At 53.3% G+C, this 16318-nt stretch overlaps 1 protein-coding gene across 1 annotated transcript in view; it reads right to left on the bottom strand.

Moving 5' to 3' along the window:
• The window catches only part of LTBP2 (latent transforming growth factor beta binding protein 2), a 71892-nt gene that overhangs the window by 23685 nt on the left and 31889 nt on the right, over positions 1–16318 (bottom strand). Inside the window, exons 4-9 of the mRNA XM_065686138.1 lie at positions 15088–15269; positions 13637–13807; positions 11868–12068; positions 11254–11522; positions 9566–9668; positions 572–646 (exon numbers count right to left, since the gene is read on the bottom strand). Of these exons, the coding sequence (XP_065542210.1) occupies positions 572–646; positions 9566–9668; positions 11254–11522; positions 11868–12068; positions 13637–13807; positions 15088–15269 (1001 nt within the window). The remainder of the gene's footprint in view (positions 1–571; positions 647–9565; positions 9669–11253; positions 11523–11867; positions 12069–13636; positions 13808–15087; positions 15270–16318) is intronic.

Raw genomic sequence — 16318 nt, 5'->3', positions numbered from 1 at the left:
GAGAGATGCCCAAACACACTAATCAGAGAGAAAAGTGAAGAGATGGAACCTAGCTTATGTGGAACTGAGGGACCGTGGGAGTGAGAAATGGACAGACCCCATCAGCATGGAGCTGGTAGGGCAGCCTGGCAGCATGGACAAGTGACACAGTCAGAACAGAAGGAATTGCTTTGATGGCACTCTACCACTAGTAAATGAACAACTGAACAAGCTGACAACCTTCCTAAATGTTTTTAGGCAACCGAATTTCTGTTGCTTCAGACTGTGGGAGAACTGTTTTTACACTCAACACTTAGCAGAGCAGCAGCATGTCCTTAGCTGGTTAGTAGGATTTAACAGGTGAGTTTTCTTGGGCTGGCCCCACTATGCGCTATGCTTAACAGCTGAGCCATACAGCCCAGTGTTACCTGTTTTTCTTTCATCCTTGATGAAAGCACAGAGGTTTTTCTAAGTCATGTTCTTTGCAGATCTGTATCAGGGAGCTAGATAATTCTGTTCTACTTGTGTAGATACTTACAACTCTGACAGTGGATGTGGGAAGGACAGAGAGACACGTAAACAGCATCCTTACCTTGGCAGTGGCTCCGGTTCAGCCTCTTGTATCCCTGGGGACACTCCACCTGCCCATTCTCTATCACAGGGTGCGCTGGAAAGAAAGCAGACAGTGTGGGATGTTAGCAGTAGAGCCAGCCATCAGCATTCTACCTTCTCCCTGCCCTCCTTGCAGAGGGGAAAGGGTTGTAGTTTGCCTTGAATGGGCCTCTGTGACTCCCACAGCAGGGGGAAAGACGGGAGCAAACACATTTCCCAAGCAGTGTCTCCTGCTGGTTGGCAAGTGCCAGCCTCACGACCCAGAGATGCTGTCTTCCATATCTATCACTATGTCACCCTGGCTCCTCCTGGGCCAGCTTGGATAGCCAAGTGGCATACGGCAAAGGGCATCAGAGTGAGAGCAATGACAGGGGTCCTCGACAAGATGCTGAAGTAACAGCCCAGGGCCTGTTTATTACATTTCCCTGTTTTTTACTGCATGTGATTTCCTGCTCCAATCATTCTCATAAGAGACAATTTCAGGTTTCTGCTTAAAATCGTTTTGTGGGTTTCAAAGTAGCCTATAACCTTCACAATTCAATCTCTCCCACTTCTTTAAAGGTAAGTAAAATATTTCCCATAAATTCCAAGGAGGTCACATTTAGGCACCGTGCTCTGGAGCAAGGGAAAGGGAACACAGGAGGCGATGCGCTGGGAAGTGAGTAAGCGCAGGGTGGGGTAGGAAGAAAGATGCTTTGCCTAAAGATGGGATTTTCCCAGGGTGGGGTTTCTTTTTCATTTTCTGGACTGTACATTTGGAAACAAGAAGTGTGTGTAACAGCTAAGTTCCTGTCCAGCTCTATTCCCAACGTTCCAATTCCTCCTGTTTGGCATCAGTAGCTCACACCCCAGTGTCATACGTGGAAAGCCCTCCATGGCAATAGCAATAGTAAGGATCTGGCAGAACCCTAACACACTGCAGCTTTTGAGAACCAGGGACAAATTGAGACCATCCTTGCAGCAGCAGATGGTCAGAAAGAGGCTGCAAATGTTAAAAACACAAACAATATGCTGGGGGCAGAGAACACACATATCTGTGACTCTTTGTCCTGGTCCTCTGACCCTGTAATACAGCTTAGAGCCATTCTAGGACACTTCTTGAAAGGCAAAGTTAGGGACCAGACTCCTAGGATAAATGTGTTTGGGAAATAAAAGACAGGAAAACAACTCATTCACCAGCCCATACCTAGAAGAATAGAAAGCCTGTTTTTCCCAGGTATATTAAATGAAGCTACAAAGTCCTCTGGGTGCAGAGAGATCCTTAGCAGCCGGGTGAATGACTGAGACAAAAAAAGTCTATTCACACCCTTCAAAAGCTCAGTCATGAATTGCGGGCAGCCCTTCTTTACTGCCCCAGACAGACTCCCAGTCGCACGTGGTGTAGCAGTGGCAGAATCAGCCCCTTCTGCAGCCTCCTTCCTGTATTTCCAGGGCTTTTTTCCTGTTTCCTCCCCAGTCTGATATCTGGATGCTAGGGGCAAGGGGTGTGCTGGTGATACCGAAAATTGCTGGGTACATTTCCAACCTCCTGGGAAGGGAAAAGCAACCTCTGGCTCACAGGCTCCAGGCTCAGTGCCCCAGTGGGATTCCAGGTCCTCTCGCACCACAGCCTGTGGGCTCAGGGCTGCTGACAGGCATTAACTGTGCTTGGAAGCATCTGTCAGCTTCAGCACGATGTGATAACAGATGCTGAAATGAAGCAGCATCGTTATGTGTGAGCCCTCCGAAGGGGAGCCAAGCATGCCAGAGATCAAACAGCGATGACATGTGTCAGAGCCCCACTCCCTCTCTGAAAAGCCTTTGTGGAGAAACAGATCCTGCACCATCCCTCTGCCAGATGCTGCTGGGGAGAGGGCAAGGCAAAAAATACCAGTGATGGGGGTGAGTGTGCAGGTCTTGTGCCACCTCAGCACTCAGCCTGCAGAAACCTGCAGCCTCTTACTGCAGCAAATTGCTTGTGAGGCTGTGGACAAATGCCTTAATTTTGCAAGGAAACCTGTGTTCCCTGGAAAGAATAACTGCAATGAAATGTGAGCAGACCTCTCTGTACCAAGGGTAACGAAGACAGTTTCTGAAGTACTGGATGGAGGCTGCTCTCTTTCTGCCAGGACCTGGCCGCAAGGGAAGACAGTGTGAGGCTGCAGGAGGATGTAAGCTATTAACTCACAGCTTTGTACTTGGTTACTCGAGCAGAGGACCATTTCCTTCCACAAGTTCTTACGTTGCCGAACTACAGTGGAGATGGCCAAAAACCTCTGAAAAAACAGCCCAGGACCTCCGAGTTTCCTGCAAAGGGATCAGCATCCACTCCCTCCCATGCAGCTGCTAGCAGTGGGGGAATGGCTTTGGAGGCTATTCCTGTGAAACCCAGCAAAGGGAAAAAACCTATCGGAGAGGGCAGAAACCTGCCAGCACCCACAGCCAGAGAAGTCCCAGCCTTCTGTGTCTGTTTGTCTGTCTACACTCTCCTCAGGAAGGGGTTGTCCCAGTGCCTGAGGCTGGGGATGGAGCAGCTGAGCTGCATCTGTTGGGCAGAGGGATTTCAGGCTTGCCAAGGGAAGGGAGCTCTGGCTCTTGATCCAGGGGTGTGATTTCAGCGCCTCTCCTCGAGGGCACTTTAGCCCTGTAGGCACTGGGCCAAAGCTATGTGCTCACCAGGTACCTGTGCAGTGGGACTCACCCTTGGCTCTCCTCATTGCTCCCTCCAGCCCTGCTTCATCCCACTCTCTGCTGCTGTTTTCTGCAAGCTCTACAGGCACTGGGCATCCCTGCAGGAGCAGAGCTAGCACAAAGGAGTATGCACGTGTGGTAAGCTCACAGACCCAGAAAGGAGGTGAGCATGAAGTAACCACAGCCCAGGACTCCTAGCAGCACCTCTGTCCCCAGCTAGAGCAATACTTGAGCAGAGCAGAATAAGAAGGGAAATGAACGCATGGAAATTGGGCAGAGAGATTTTGCAGCCTAATAGGATGATTTAAGCAGCTAGGATAGTTTTCCATCACTTCCTAAGAGAAGAAGCTTTACCTAAGGGCCATGATTCCCCAAACACTGAAGACAGGATGAAAACACTCAGGCTGATGGTAAAGTGGAAAGAAACCGCTTCTAGTGGTGGTAGCCACAAGGGCCCAAGTGAGGCAAGGTTTGTAGGGTGAGATAATACACTGCATTAGGCCAGCCAAAATCACTCTGTTAAAAGGGGAAGAGGCAAGCCTGTGGTCAGATGAAAAGTGAGGAAATGCTTGGCTGCTGAAAGCTAGCCCGTTTCTTTCAACTCTTTCCATTTATCATACAAAAGGCATTATCTCTCTGAGAAACGCTGCCTTGCTGAATTCCTTTGTCACTTTCAACATTCACAGACATTTCTGGAGACCCTGCATCAGGTCCATAGAAGAAACACCACCCTGGAGGGATGCCAGGCATCTCCCCATGCCCGCAGTGGGCACAGAGCATACAGTCAGGAGAGTGAGTGGCTGTGGTGCCTCTTCTTGCCCTGGATTTTACAGAGACGAAAGGAGCCAGAGTTCATGGTCTCATGGCATCTGGAGGGGTGGAGTGCTGGGCCCAGTCAAACCTCACACTGGTTTAGTGTGAAGCAGAGATGATCAGCCCCTGCTGCAGAGAGCATCTCAGCTGCTGAACTCGCTGGCAGAAGAGCAGAGCAGCCTGGACCCCACAACAGCCTCCTGAGAGAGGAAGTACTGGAGATACCAAACCAAGAAGTAGGCAGGGCTGTGGCTGTGGGGATGAGCTGAGTTCTGAGCCAGAATGGACGAGAGGGAAAGGACACAAATCCTTCAGTCCATATCTGTTATGCCTGCTCTCCTCCAGGTAGTCTGTGGTAGGCAGGCTCCAGCAAGCCTTTCTCTGATGCCCCCAAAAATGCTGTGGTAGCAGGGGTGGGGAGGGCATGCACCAGTGCCGATGTGCAATACAAAACTAAGCCCTCTGCTCTACTTATGGTCAATAACGACCTTCAAGGTGAAAAAGATGCTTCAAAGAAAAAGACTCTTGTGTTTGGGGTTGTTTCAACAGAGAGAACCTCATCCTGCTCCCACAGTAGCTTTTATCTGGGACAACACTTACCTGTACCTAAAAAAAACCCACTTTTGCAACACTGCTGCTATGTGCTGAGACCATGATGCTACACTTGAATGACGGGCAAAACAAGCACTCTGCAGAACAAGGCAGTCCTGAAAATGCTGTGCTTCCCCAGTTAAGCATTGCTCCCTGTGGTCTTGCCACAACCTTGCAGAGGTTTCAGCTTCTTTCCCCGCTTCAGCCCTTCTTTACTGCCCCAGACAGACTCCCAGTGCACGTGGTGTAGCGGTGGCAGCACCAGCCCCCTCTGTAGCCTCCTTCCCATCTTTCCAGGGCTTTTCTCCCTGTATCCTCCCCAGTCTGATCACGAGAGCAGGCCAGGCAGTTGATTTCCAAGGGGCTTCCTGTGGCTGCTTCAGCGCCTGCAGGCACAGCACAGGGGAGCGGCTCAGTGTTTCTGATGATGACGGCTCCATGGGTGAGCTGCCACCCCTCTCGCGGTGGGAGGTCTGTTTGGGGAGAGCTGCGGACGCCAAGCCAGACATTACAAGATCCAACTTTCCAGTGAAATTCAGACTTTTCTCTAGGACAAAAAAAAACCTTGAAAAAACACGGGGAGTGGGAATAAGAACAAAACAATAGCCTTCAAAGACTTGTTTCTTAATGCAGTTAAAACCCATAGGCAGGAGGAGAGAAAGCAGCCCAGGAAGATCTGCAGTGAGCACAGCCGGCGGGTGCGCAGCCCAGCCCATGCTCCGGCTGACTGCAGCCTGAAATAAGGGTCAGGGGGCACTGAAAAAACAGGACCTGGAAGCTGCAGGTTTACTGCTGCACCCAGAAAGTCCCCCAAACCCACACAGAAAGGTGAGACTTGTAGCTCCTGGGCAGCACCAGAGATGGTGCCCATCACCAGTATGGGCTTGTCCTGGAGCACCACTGGCACAGATGTGTGTGGCCTGAGGGGCAGGGAGGAGGTGGAAGAGCAGGGAGGGAACTCTCTGCTACCAGTTTTCTTTATCCCCACATGCCTGAGAAGGACCAAGCCTTTAGGGGAATCGGTGTCCAAACCCACACCTGCGCTGGGGTCTGTGTCGACCTGCAGCTTGGGTCCTGTTGGTTTTAGCTCCCATGGACCATCTCCTGTACCAGCATGTTCTTCTCCACAGATCACTGTATGCCCTGAAATAGCATATAGCCTGGCAGGGAAGCAGGAGTAGCTCTTCCCAGCAGTATGCCTGCTACTAGCCTCACATGCTGAGCTTGCCATGGGACAGGACATTGCTTCAGTGCAGCTTTCTCACCCGCACTGCTCAAACACCCTGCCAGTCCTTGAGATTCCTCCCAGCCATGTCCAAGTGTCTCTACTTCAGCTGCTTCCTCATCCTCCAATTCCCTTGTGCTACTATCAGTCTTGTCCAAGTTTTACCTTTCAGGTAGCTGTTTCTACCTCTCTGTTCTAGCTTTTCAGTGCTTCTCTGCCTCCTCTGAGTACTACAGACCCAGGAGGGTCATTGGATGTCTCCCTCTGATTTATCCTACCTTGCAGTGCAAGCACATTTCATCCAGCCATCTTCAGCTGGAGCTGAAGGACTGCAGCCGCATGATAGCACGCAGGTGTCCTGCCACCCTCCATGGCTCTGCCTCTGGCTCTGCCTCTGGCTCATCTCTTTTTTTCATGGGTTGGGTGACAGCTTTTGCCCCAACAGCTCACGGAGCAAGCTCTCAGCTCTCCCTCTTCTCCCAGGGCTGTCTCTCACGCATCTTGGGGGTCCCATCTTCAGTTCTCACTTACATGAACAAAAGCAATCTCCCAGTGACTTCCATAGCCTGCCTGAATAACCACCTCTGTGCCCACCAGTCTTAAGTGGCCTAACAATATACACTCTCCCAGCAGCAAACCAGGCAGCCAAAGGCCTGAACAGAGCCTAAGGAAACCTCTGAGACTAATGTAACACCCACTACAGAGAGGGTATTGCCCAGGTCAACCTCACCCCTACCTTAATTCTGAACTCAGCTTTTAACATATTCTCCTTAGGATGCAGACAAAGCATTCAAGTGCCTTGGCTTTCCTGATCCTGGACAAAACACACAAAATAGTGGGGACTGGTCATGACAGGTTTGCTCGGACAGACGCCTGCCTCCGATTCTCCTCCTTCTCTGATGTCTTTCCGCACACAAACACGTACCAAACATGAAAGCAGCAGTCGACAGAGACATCCGGACGTATCCAGCCTCTACTAACAATCAGTGTCTCGGGCAGACAGTCAATCCAAACAAGTTCTCCATTTGTCTAGCTATTGCCTGGCTGCACTTCTGTACATTTGTGAGTGTTTACACTGAGCTAGCTTCTGCCATTTCTGTCTCTGGTTGCTGGAATTAAATTCCCAGCGCTGTCAAGTCTGATCTGGTGCACCCCTCCCCGGGACACACGAGTGCAAGAAGTTCTCTCCGAAGACCACTGTGCCAAGAAGAAAGCTGGAAACATCCACTGGATGTGTTATCTCTGTGCACGAGACACCAGGTCACTGAACTACAGCCCAGTGACTTTGAGTGAGCACAACACAAACCACCAAGACTAGAAGACACAAGGAATGTGACTGTGGGATGTGGTCTACAGGCAGGAATGATGCGGAGTGATGACTTCACACTAGACAGGCATGGATCTGGGAGCCCTGGCAGAGGAGGTAAGGGGCAATGAGAGATCACAGTGCTCGATGGCTCCATTGGAGCAGATAGATCATGGAGAAACGACTGTTTCCATTGCTCCATGCTGGGGCAAGACCTTGTGTGAACACAGCGTGCCAGAGGAAAGCATGCCAGCCATCTGGGCTTCTCACTCCACAGCCGGTCTCCCTTAGGCTGCCTCCATCGAATGTCTGCCTTACGGCTCCCTTTACTCCACTGTGTGGCCTCCTGCATGTGGGGCTGGTTACGGGGCAGTCAATCAGAGGTAGCCAAAGGAGGAAGATACTTGCACACAATTAAATAGATGAAACCAGCCTCTTCAGCTAGCCTGAATTCCTGCCAAAATCAACAAGAGCTATTTGGTCTCCAAGAAGGAACTTTATTGCCCAAAGCCAGAGAGACAGGGAATGGGATTTTCTTGTGGCACAGGAAGATGGAGACCCATGGGATACATTTTTAATATCCCCATGGAATTAATCTGGGAAAAAAACCCAGACAAGCATTTGTCCACTCAATGAAGGTCATCAGTGACAACCTCACTTGAGTTTCAGCTGCTGCTGGGACACGAGCATGTGCTGAGCTGTGAAAGCGGGACCTGCTGGCAGCTAGGAGGTTTTTCTTCTCTACTGGCTGGCTGACTACATGGAGCACATGGGGGTATTTTGTGCCTGTTTTCATGTCTTGGAAGCCTCTGATTAGAGACACATTTTGAAGCCTGAAGATCCAAGTCCAGCAGAACAAATTATTGCTGGAGCTCTGGCTGCTGAGCGATACCTAGCATTCTGGCATGGAGAAAAGGAAAGGAGGTGCAGAGATTTTGCAGCCATCTGTAGACTAACCAAAGTGTTAAGCATCACCTCCTGCTTCCTAATGGGGGGGATCACAGAGAGACAGGGTAGGAAATGGGGAGACTGGTGCAGGACGGGGAGGAGAAAGCCATGACTGCGGATGCAAATGTCAGGGACAAAGAAGAGAAGGCTGAGGCCCATCTGGGGCATTTCCTTGTTTGTGCTGAACCTGAAGACCCTGTGCTCACCCCCATACCACAGGTACCCATAGCTCCCTTGGGGTTGGCATATGCACGAGGCCAGGCAAGCAGAAGCATGGCCATGGCAGAGCCACGCAGAGCCTGAAGACGACAGCAGAGTTCCTCAGATCTGCGCTGGGTTCCAGGATGCTGACAGCCTTGTCTGTGATTGTGAGGAATTTGGCTCCAGACAGCCCTACCCCTGGCTGAGGAGGAACCACACTGAGGGAGGACAAGAAGATGCAAACAGCTCTTGCAAGCGTGTGCGTGAGCAGTTGGGACAGCCTCTGCGCAGAGCTAGAAGGCAGCAACACCATACTTGCTTGCACAAAACCTGCCACCTTGGACACCTCCACTCTCGGTCTCCCGGACGATGGGGTCTGTCTGCTTTAGCCCTTTGATCCAGTGAAGGCATGTGAACAAGCAGCCTGGCAGTGATGAAAGGGGGCAAGCAGGCACAACAGAGGTGTGCAGCTCCCTGCCTGTGTTGCACTGGATGCACACACCCTGTCCCGCACTAGACTTGGTTAGCACCGGCTGTGGAAGCCACTGTGCCCATGGGGCTGCCTCCCCCCCAGCCAGGAGCCCTTCAACACAGCCTCTCTACCACAGCACAGGATGGGGCCACAGCTCGAGGGGCCGTGCCTGTCACGGAGCGCCCCAAACAAAGCAGACGAGGAATCCCCATCTCCTGCGTGATCAGTCCGTCCAGCTCCCAGGCACAGCAGAAACAGAGCTGGACGCCCGTGCCTCTGGAACGGACCACGGGTGCGCTCCTGCCAATTGTTTGATGTAGTGTTATTTCCAGAGCCCCTGCCAAGCCCGTGTCGGGCCCAGAGCAAGCCCGTAACTCTATAGGGCCGAGCCTGCAGCCTCCTCCACCAATCTAGGACTGCACCTCCTAAAACCACGGCTGCTCTTTTCCTGTTTCTCTCTCTGAGTGGGGCTAGCATGGTGGGAACTGCTGACTGCACTGGAAGGGTGGCTTAGAGAGATAGCACTGATCCTGGCCCTAGCACCCAAACCAGAGTGGTGCTTTGGGGTGCATGGGCTGGCATGGAAGCCAGCATGGCCCTGCAGACTGCCTCGGACACACTGCCCATCCCAAGAGCAGACAGCCGCAAGGCAGGAGACCCACAGCTGACACTAGGCGGCCTGGGACATTTTTGCTTGCCAGTGGTGCTGGTCATCCCTCTCGCTGTCCCGGGCTGTGGCAGTACTCACCTGGCCGGGGGGGACAGGCAAGGCACCGATCCGTGCCCCAGAAGAGCCCTACGCTGCCACAGCAGTCCTCCAGCTTGGTCAGCCCTGGCAGGGGGTTGGTGCACTGCGGAGAGAGGAGCAGAGGATCAGAGGTTTGTGGGACAGGGAGGGGATGTGCACCCGTCCGCTGCGGGCGGCTGGTGTGGCAGCAGCAGAGCCAGCACGGGGAATGACACTTTGGGGTCAGAGACTGGCACAGCCCTCTCTGCACAGCTCCCCACTGGGACACAGCAGGACTGGGGATGTGGATTAAGACAGTAAACAGTTGTGCAGACAGAAAAACACAAGACTCCCTCAAATGCACCCCTCAGAGGGGAAGGGGACATCAAACAGAGCAATAGATGAACCAGAGATGATATCACCCAGCAAAGCCCTGGGATCAGCCCCGTGCCTGGCTGATTAGCCAGCAAAATGGGTGCACCAGTCCAGCCCGGCGGGAGATTGCTGTCAGGCACTTTCCTCTGCTTAATAACCCTCTCTTTCCCCCCTCCCTTACACCCCCCTCCCCGGCAAGGCCCTCTGGATTACAGGCTTCCCCATTAGAGTAGAGCTGCTGTGGCCCACAGGCCAGAGCTGGCCCCGGTCCAGGCGTGCGTGGCCGCCTGCCCAGTGCTCGCATACCGATCGGCTCGGCTGCGGCAGAGCTGGGGAGAGGCAAGCACTCCCCGCTGCGCTCCTCACCCTCTCCCGGGCACAGCATCACCCCGTCTGAGCGAGGTGTGAGCACTGCAAGGGTACCCCCTGCCGACCCCCTTGCTCCCCCCAGAGCATCTCCTGCAGCATCTCTGGACATCCATGAGCATCTCTGTGCACCATCATCTGCTCCCAGGGGCACAGAGCTGCTGTCTCCCCACAGAGGAGTTTTTCTGCCCCAGGGGCTGATCTCATTTACTGTTGGGAATGGCTGAGAAGATATCCCGCTAGAAACCGCGGGATGATGAAGCAGCTGAGGGACAGGATGGGAAGTGGGAGCAGCCCCCCAGAAAGGACTGGGTGAAGCAGGGAGGCGGCTGCGTCCCAGGCTGCCCATCACGGGGAGGTCTCACTGAGCACGAGCTGCTCCGGGGAGCTCACAGGTGTTCCTGTGGGTGCCAAAAACCTCCAATGCTTTTCCAGTGACGCAAGAGAAACATATGGGGCAAGACAAAATAAGAAATTACGATGACTGAGGGACAGGGGTGAGAGAGCCCCTTACGTGCGTTTGCTTCCCAAGCCCCAGCCGAGCTGCCCAGGAAGGCGTCGTTCCATGGAAATCAGACTTTCATTTATCGTCTGAGAGGGAAAGGAATTTTCCTATGTTTTATACGTTTCCTACAATAATCGCAGAGCGTGGCTGTAAATGTTGCTATAAATAGGGCACTCTTTTTAAACGAGACTGTGTGTGAAAGCCATCAAGTCTGGGCTGCGCTGCCCCAGGGCACAGCCTGGTCAGGGCATGGCAGTGAGGTCTCCCTGCTGGGCCAAACCAAGGGATTTTCTTCCCAAGTACTAACTCATTGCTGCCCGTGCACACAGCACCTGGGGGATGCCCACGCTGATGCTTCACACAGTGAAAGGCCACCCTCCCTGCCCCATAAGCCAATGCACCCACACCCCAAAACAAGAAACGTATCTACACAGACTCCAGTGCTTGATGGGTGACCCCTTACCTGCCCATGGAGAGCCTCCCGAAAGCACCTCCCCAGCAGCCCTGGGGCTCTCTGCTGCTGCTGGATGCCCTCTGTGGCAATGCTGTTGCCGTTCCCGTGGGCATGGGTGTACCAGGGCACGGCAGCCAGCTGAGGCACCAGGACCGCCTCCACGCTGTTCTCCTCAGACACCTCTGCGTCGCCCCGCACCCTGGCCACCTGGTGAATCTGCACGGTGGCTTCTGGAGGGTGGTTGATGTGGACATTCACCAGGGAAGGGTTTAGGGAGGCTGGAAGATGAGTTTATATGACAGCTGTGACAATCTGGCACCCAAAGAGCATCGTGTCATCAACAGTCACAAGGGAGGAGAGGTAGAATGACCCCAACGAGAACTCTAGTGAAGGAAGACTGCACCTAAGAGAAAACACTTCTCTGCCCAAAACCTGGACAAACCTACCAAAAACTTCCCCCAGCAACCCGAGCCCTTTGGAAACCAGGGGAACCACTTTTCTGACCACCTGGCCTGAAAAGCCAAGTATAGGAGACAGTGGCCTCCTCACGCCTGTGAATGAAGATCTGAGGAGCACCAAAGTAGAGGGCAAATGCAGGGTCTGCAGTCACCAGCCACGCTCACCCAGCTGGTTGGACAAGGGCAGGGTGTAGGTGGAGTGCTTCATGGAGCTGCCAGCCAGGGTCTTCGGGGCTCTCCCTCCTTGCTTCTTCTCCAGAGAGGGAACGGGCAGATGGCAAAACTTCCCGGTGGAGTTGGAGGGGCACCAGCACTCATCCCGGCCCACACAGCGCCCTCCATTCAGGCAGGGGATCTGGCAGAAGTCTGCAAGGTAAGGAGAGGAGAGAGGCCGGCTTAGCAAGACACTGACACATTGCCTCTAGCCAAGAGGCAGCTGAGGGAGGCCAGGCAGCTGCATCCAGGCCAGCACTAGCCCCACAGTCCTCAAGGAGCAGGTCCAGCACCGGGCTGGGGTTGGCACTGCAGCCTGGACGCAGCCTGGGGTCCCTGCTGCATACCACCATCTTGCCCAAGCTCTGCTCAGGAATGGAGTAATGGGTTGAAGATGATGGGCTTCGGGACCACGGCCAGCCTGGGTCACCAGCACCCTGCGGGGCAGCCAAGGTCGTCTTTCTGGCACAGCAGGATTCCTCAGAGTGGGGCAGGAGCTATGGCAGCTGCACGAAGCCAAGTCAGCACAATTCCTTCTCTCCTGCATCGCCCCTTCCCCACTTGGCAGGGTTTGTACTCCCAGCCCAGAAGAGAGCTCAGCGGGGATGGGAGATGCAGAAGGAGAGAACAGGCAGAGAGCCACGTCCTCAGAGCCTGTCTCCCCGCCAGCCCTGGCCCTGCCAGCAGCTCAAGTGGGAGAATTGTGGAGTGGGACAAAAGAATCAGGAGCAATTCATCTGCACAGCCTCAGGAAACGCATCCACAGATGAAACCAAAGTCATGTCTTTTCTGGCCTCATCAGATGCCTGCAGCAACCCAAAGCGTCCCTCAGTGTGAGTAACACTCAGGCAAGGCATGGGATTCCCTGACACATCATCCTGACTCATTTCAGCATGAGCTGCAACATTGCTGCTGCACATCCCTGCATGGCTTGTCAGGTTCATCCCAGGGGATGAGCTCCCATCCTGCTTAAGTTCATTTGCCCAAGCCCAGCAACCAGTTTTGCAGGGAGGAAACACATCTTTGGACCCAGATGAAGGCAGAAATTCCTCTGACATCAATTGGTGTCCACAACAGCCAGACTTTACACTCTCTCAGTGTTACATGAATTTGAGAGTTAAAGAGGCTTTCAGATGATATAAGTCCCACCAGGGCCTGCAGGCTGCTCCCACCAACTGGCTCCAAGAGGATGTGCCCAACCCATAGCTGGGCATCCCAGTGACCTGATGAGCAATCCCAGCAGCCCTGAAAGGCGAGCAAAGGTTTCAGCAAGCCTGTTTATAAGAACAGCTTGCAACCTGCAGCCAGCTTTCCCGGCTGCCACGTGAGTGAAAGGGGAGAACAGGAGGAAATTAGGTGATGAAAGTCAGCCCCAAGACTGGATGCCAACAAAAGCAGCGAGCTGGCTCTGAGAAGGAGGGGGTGGCGAGGCTTGGCCACAGGCCTGACTCAAACACACGCACCCCCTCTACCTGGGGTGTCATGGAAACAGAAGTGGCTTGCCCAGGAAAAGAGAGCAGTGAAGCAAGGTCTGTCTTCCTTCCCCGGAGACAGATGGAGTAAGCCCCAAGGACCCCAGGAGACATCTTCCAAGGCACTGAGAGGCCATCTCTTCCCATCTCTACAGCAGCCCAAGCCCTCTGTCTGTAAAGGCAGGAAAGGCAGAAGAGGGAGAGTGGGGGAGCAGGAAAGAAGGTGGGCTGGAGCCTCAGGGTGCTCACAGATGCGGAAGCCAGACTTGGGATCGTGGTCATGCCCTCCTTGGCTATAGAGAGTGGTGGTGTCTCCTTTCTCACAGCTGTTGTAGCAGCGCCCGCTCCGGCACGTCTGTTTGCAGATGGTGGGTGTGAAGACAATTTTTATCTTCCTGATCTTCTCTGTCAGGTTGGCCCCTATGAAAGAAAAGGACAGTGCTAAGTGGAAAGAGCATCTCGAGGCCATGGCACCAGTAATTCACAGCTAGAGCTCCAAAGCATTCCCAGAGCAGGGAGGGGTGTGTGTTCCTCAGCAGGACAGTGTCTCTATGCCCCTCCTCACTCCAGCCTGCCCTCTGCTCCAGCGTCAGTAAGGGTTTGTGAATACACAAAAAATGGCAAATAGCATGCTCTGCCTGCCCAGCTGGAGTGGCATAATTCCCTGTGAAGGGACACACATGGACTAACTCCAGCATGGAGAGTGTATTTTACTCTTCAGGCAGTATTCCTTCTACAGCCATGTCAGTAGCCAGGAGACTGGCTGCCCTTAAACCACTGGAAGATTTCCCACATGAACAGACACACTGGTACCCATAGAGTAGAGCACAGGCCTTGAGAAAACCAATGCCTCCCTGCAGGTGTCCCCTGGCTTCCTGCAGTTACCTGCGGTCCCCTCCTGGACCCTCACGATCCTCACATCATTAGATATGGAGGGAAATCACACTCAGAGCTCTCAGGGGCTTGCAGAAAACAGGCATCATTGTTTAACCATGAACCAGCTGGCTCAACACCAGAGCCCTCCACCCCAGCCCACCGACACAGCCATCTCTGTGGGTGCCCCCCTTGCTGTGTTCAACCCCCGCCATCCCATCCAATTCCTACTTCCAGATTACAGCTTCATTTAGGTTCACTGTCCGACTCAGAAGGGCTAAGATGCCACATGATGCCTCATTGGGGAATCACAGCTTCAGGGGGAGCCAAGCTGCAGAAGACAACATGCATCTGTCCTAGATGGGGAGGTGCTGAGGCTCAGCAACGGCACGTCGCAGCAGCCTGGCCTCATCCCTGTTCATGTCAGAAGGCACCATGGGGGCAGCCAAAGGGAAGAACTAGATGCTGGTTGCACAATCTGACCTCGAGGGCTGCTCAGATTGAGGATTAATCTGGGAGACACCATTCCTGCAGGCTGAGGCAATCCCCCTGACTGAGGCAGCATGCTAGGGAGATGTTCAACACCCCTGGGAGGCATCTGTCACATCTCCCTGGCTCCTCTCCCCTGCTGTCAGCATTTTGCTTCCCTGATCTGTCCTTTGGTAGGGTCTCTCTCTTCACCAATCGAAGCAACTCCCTTTCCATCGCACCCCATGGCACAATCCGGGGAATCCATGGTTTCTTGAGGTTCCTCACTCACACTATTGCCCTTCCCCATGACACCCCAACAAGAAGCCCTGAAACAGTGACAGCCCTGGAGGCCTTACCCCTTGCAGACACAGTGTGCTCCTGGGAAACCACGTGTGGCCCAGAGCTGCCCTGCTCATGTCCATTCCCATTGGGGAGTGCATTAGAGGTGAGTTGGCCACTGCTGGCTGGGTAGCGCCGGACAGTCCGTGATGGCCCTGTATGCTGGGGGAAGACAGGAGAGCCAATTCTGCTCTGAGTCCTGTGGAAGAGAAAAAGTGAATCGGTACTCCTCACGAGTAACTGCACTGACCTCGGCTGCCCATCACGCCCAAGGGCTGCTCCTTGCCCCACCACAACCCTCCCCCAGCAAACACAAGCAGCCCCAAATCCACTTGTTCTTATAGTGGGAGCTTTCTCAGGGTCTGCCTTCTCTGTCCCAAAAGGAGCACTGAAAAACCAGCAAGGCAGTCAGAAGAGAAGTCACACCAAGCAAATAAACAAACCTTGGCCAGTGAGTGTCATAACCAAGAAAGACTGACCAAGAACTCAAGCCCGTAAGTGCAGTTACAACTTTCTGCAGTAACTGCATTTATGGCTTCTGGTGTTTCCTGGGGACTAAGCATGGAGAAGCCATCCAGGTCACACTTCTTACACTATGTAGACTGCTAGGCAGAGCTCTCTGCATTAAACCAGGAAAATAGCACATCTTGCTCTAAAGGCCTTGCTTCCATTCCCTTTTACTAAATGGCAGCATTAAGCCTCCAAAAGGGTGCTCTGTGCTTAGCAGCAAATGCCTCCCTGACTCTCACCTGCAATACCTGCAAAGAAAAAGGCCTTGGTACCCCAGGAGCCAAAACAGGTTGGCTGCCCATATGCCCCTTGAGTTTCTTTGAAAGTCCCAGGTCTTCTGCATACCCTACCCAACACCTCCATCTCTGACCAAATGGCTGGGGCAAAGAGGCTAGCTCTGCCTCACCAAACATCCATCAGGGACGTCCAAACCACCAGAGACATCCATCCCATTTTATGGCTTTTACCATCTTCCCTGTGACAGCACAGGGGAGGTGTTACTGTGTCTACAGGGAACACAGATTTCTAAACCCAACAAGTCTGGATGATCGAACAAGAGTTGGCTGACAGCAGCTCTGGCTCACTGACATTCCTGGCTTGGAATAACAATAAGATGTGGGGAGATGGAAAGGGAGCTAGTGCTGTGCTGGTATTCAAACAGGTCAAGCACAATACACAAGGTAACTGTCAGCCAGCGAGCCTGAAATCAGCCCTGAGCAACACAACGGAAAAGATGAC

The sequence above is a fragment of the Lathamus discolor genome, chromosome 6, assembly GCF_037157495.1.
Source record: "Lathamus discolor isolate bLatDis1 chromosome 6, bLatDis1.hap1, whole genome shotgun sequence".
NCBI classification, from domain to species: domain Eukaryota; kingdom Metazoa; phylum Chordata; class Aves; order Psittaciformes; family Psittacidae; genus Lathamus; species Lathamus discolor.
This window is presented reverse-complemented; position numbering and strand designations above follow the sequence as displayed.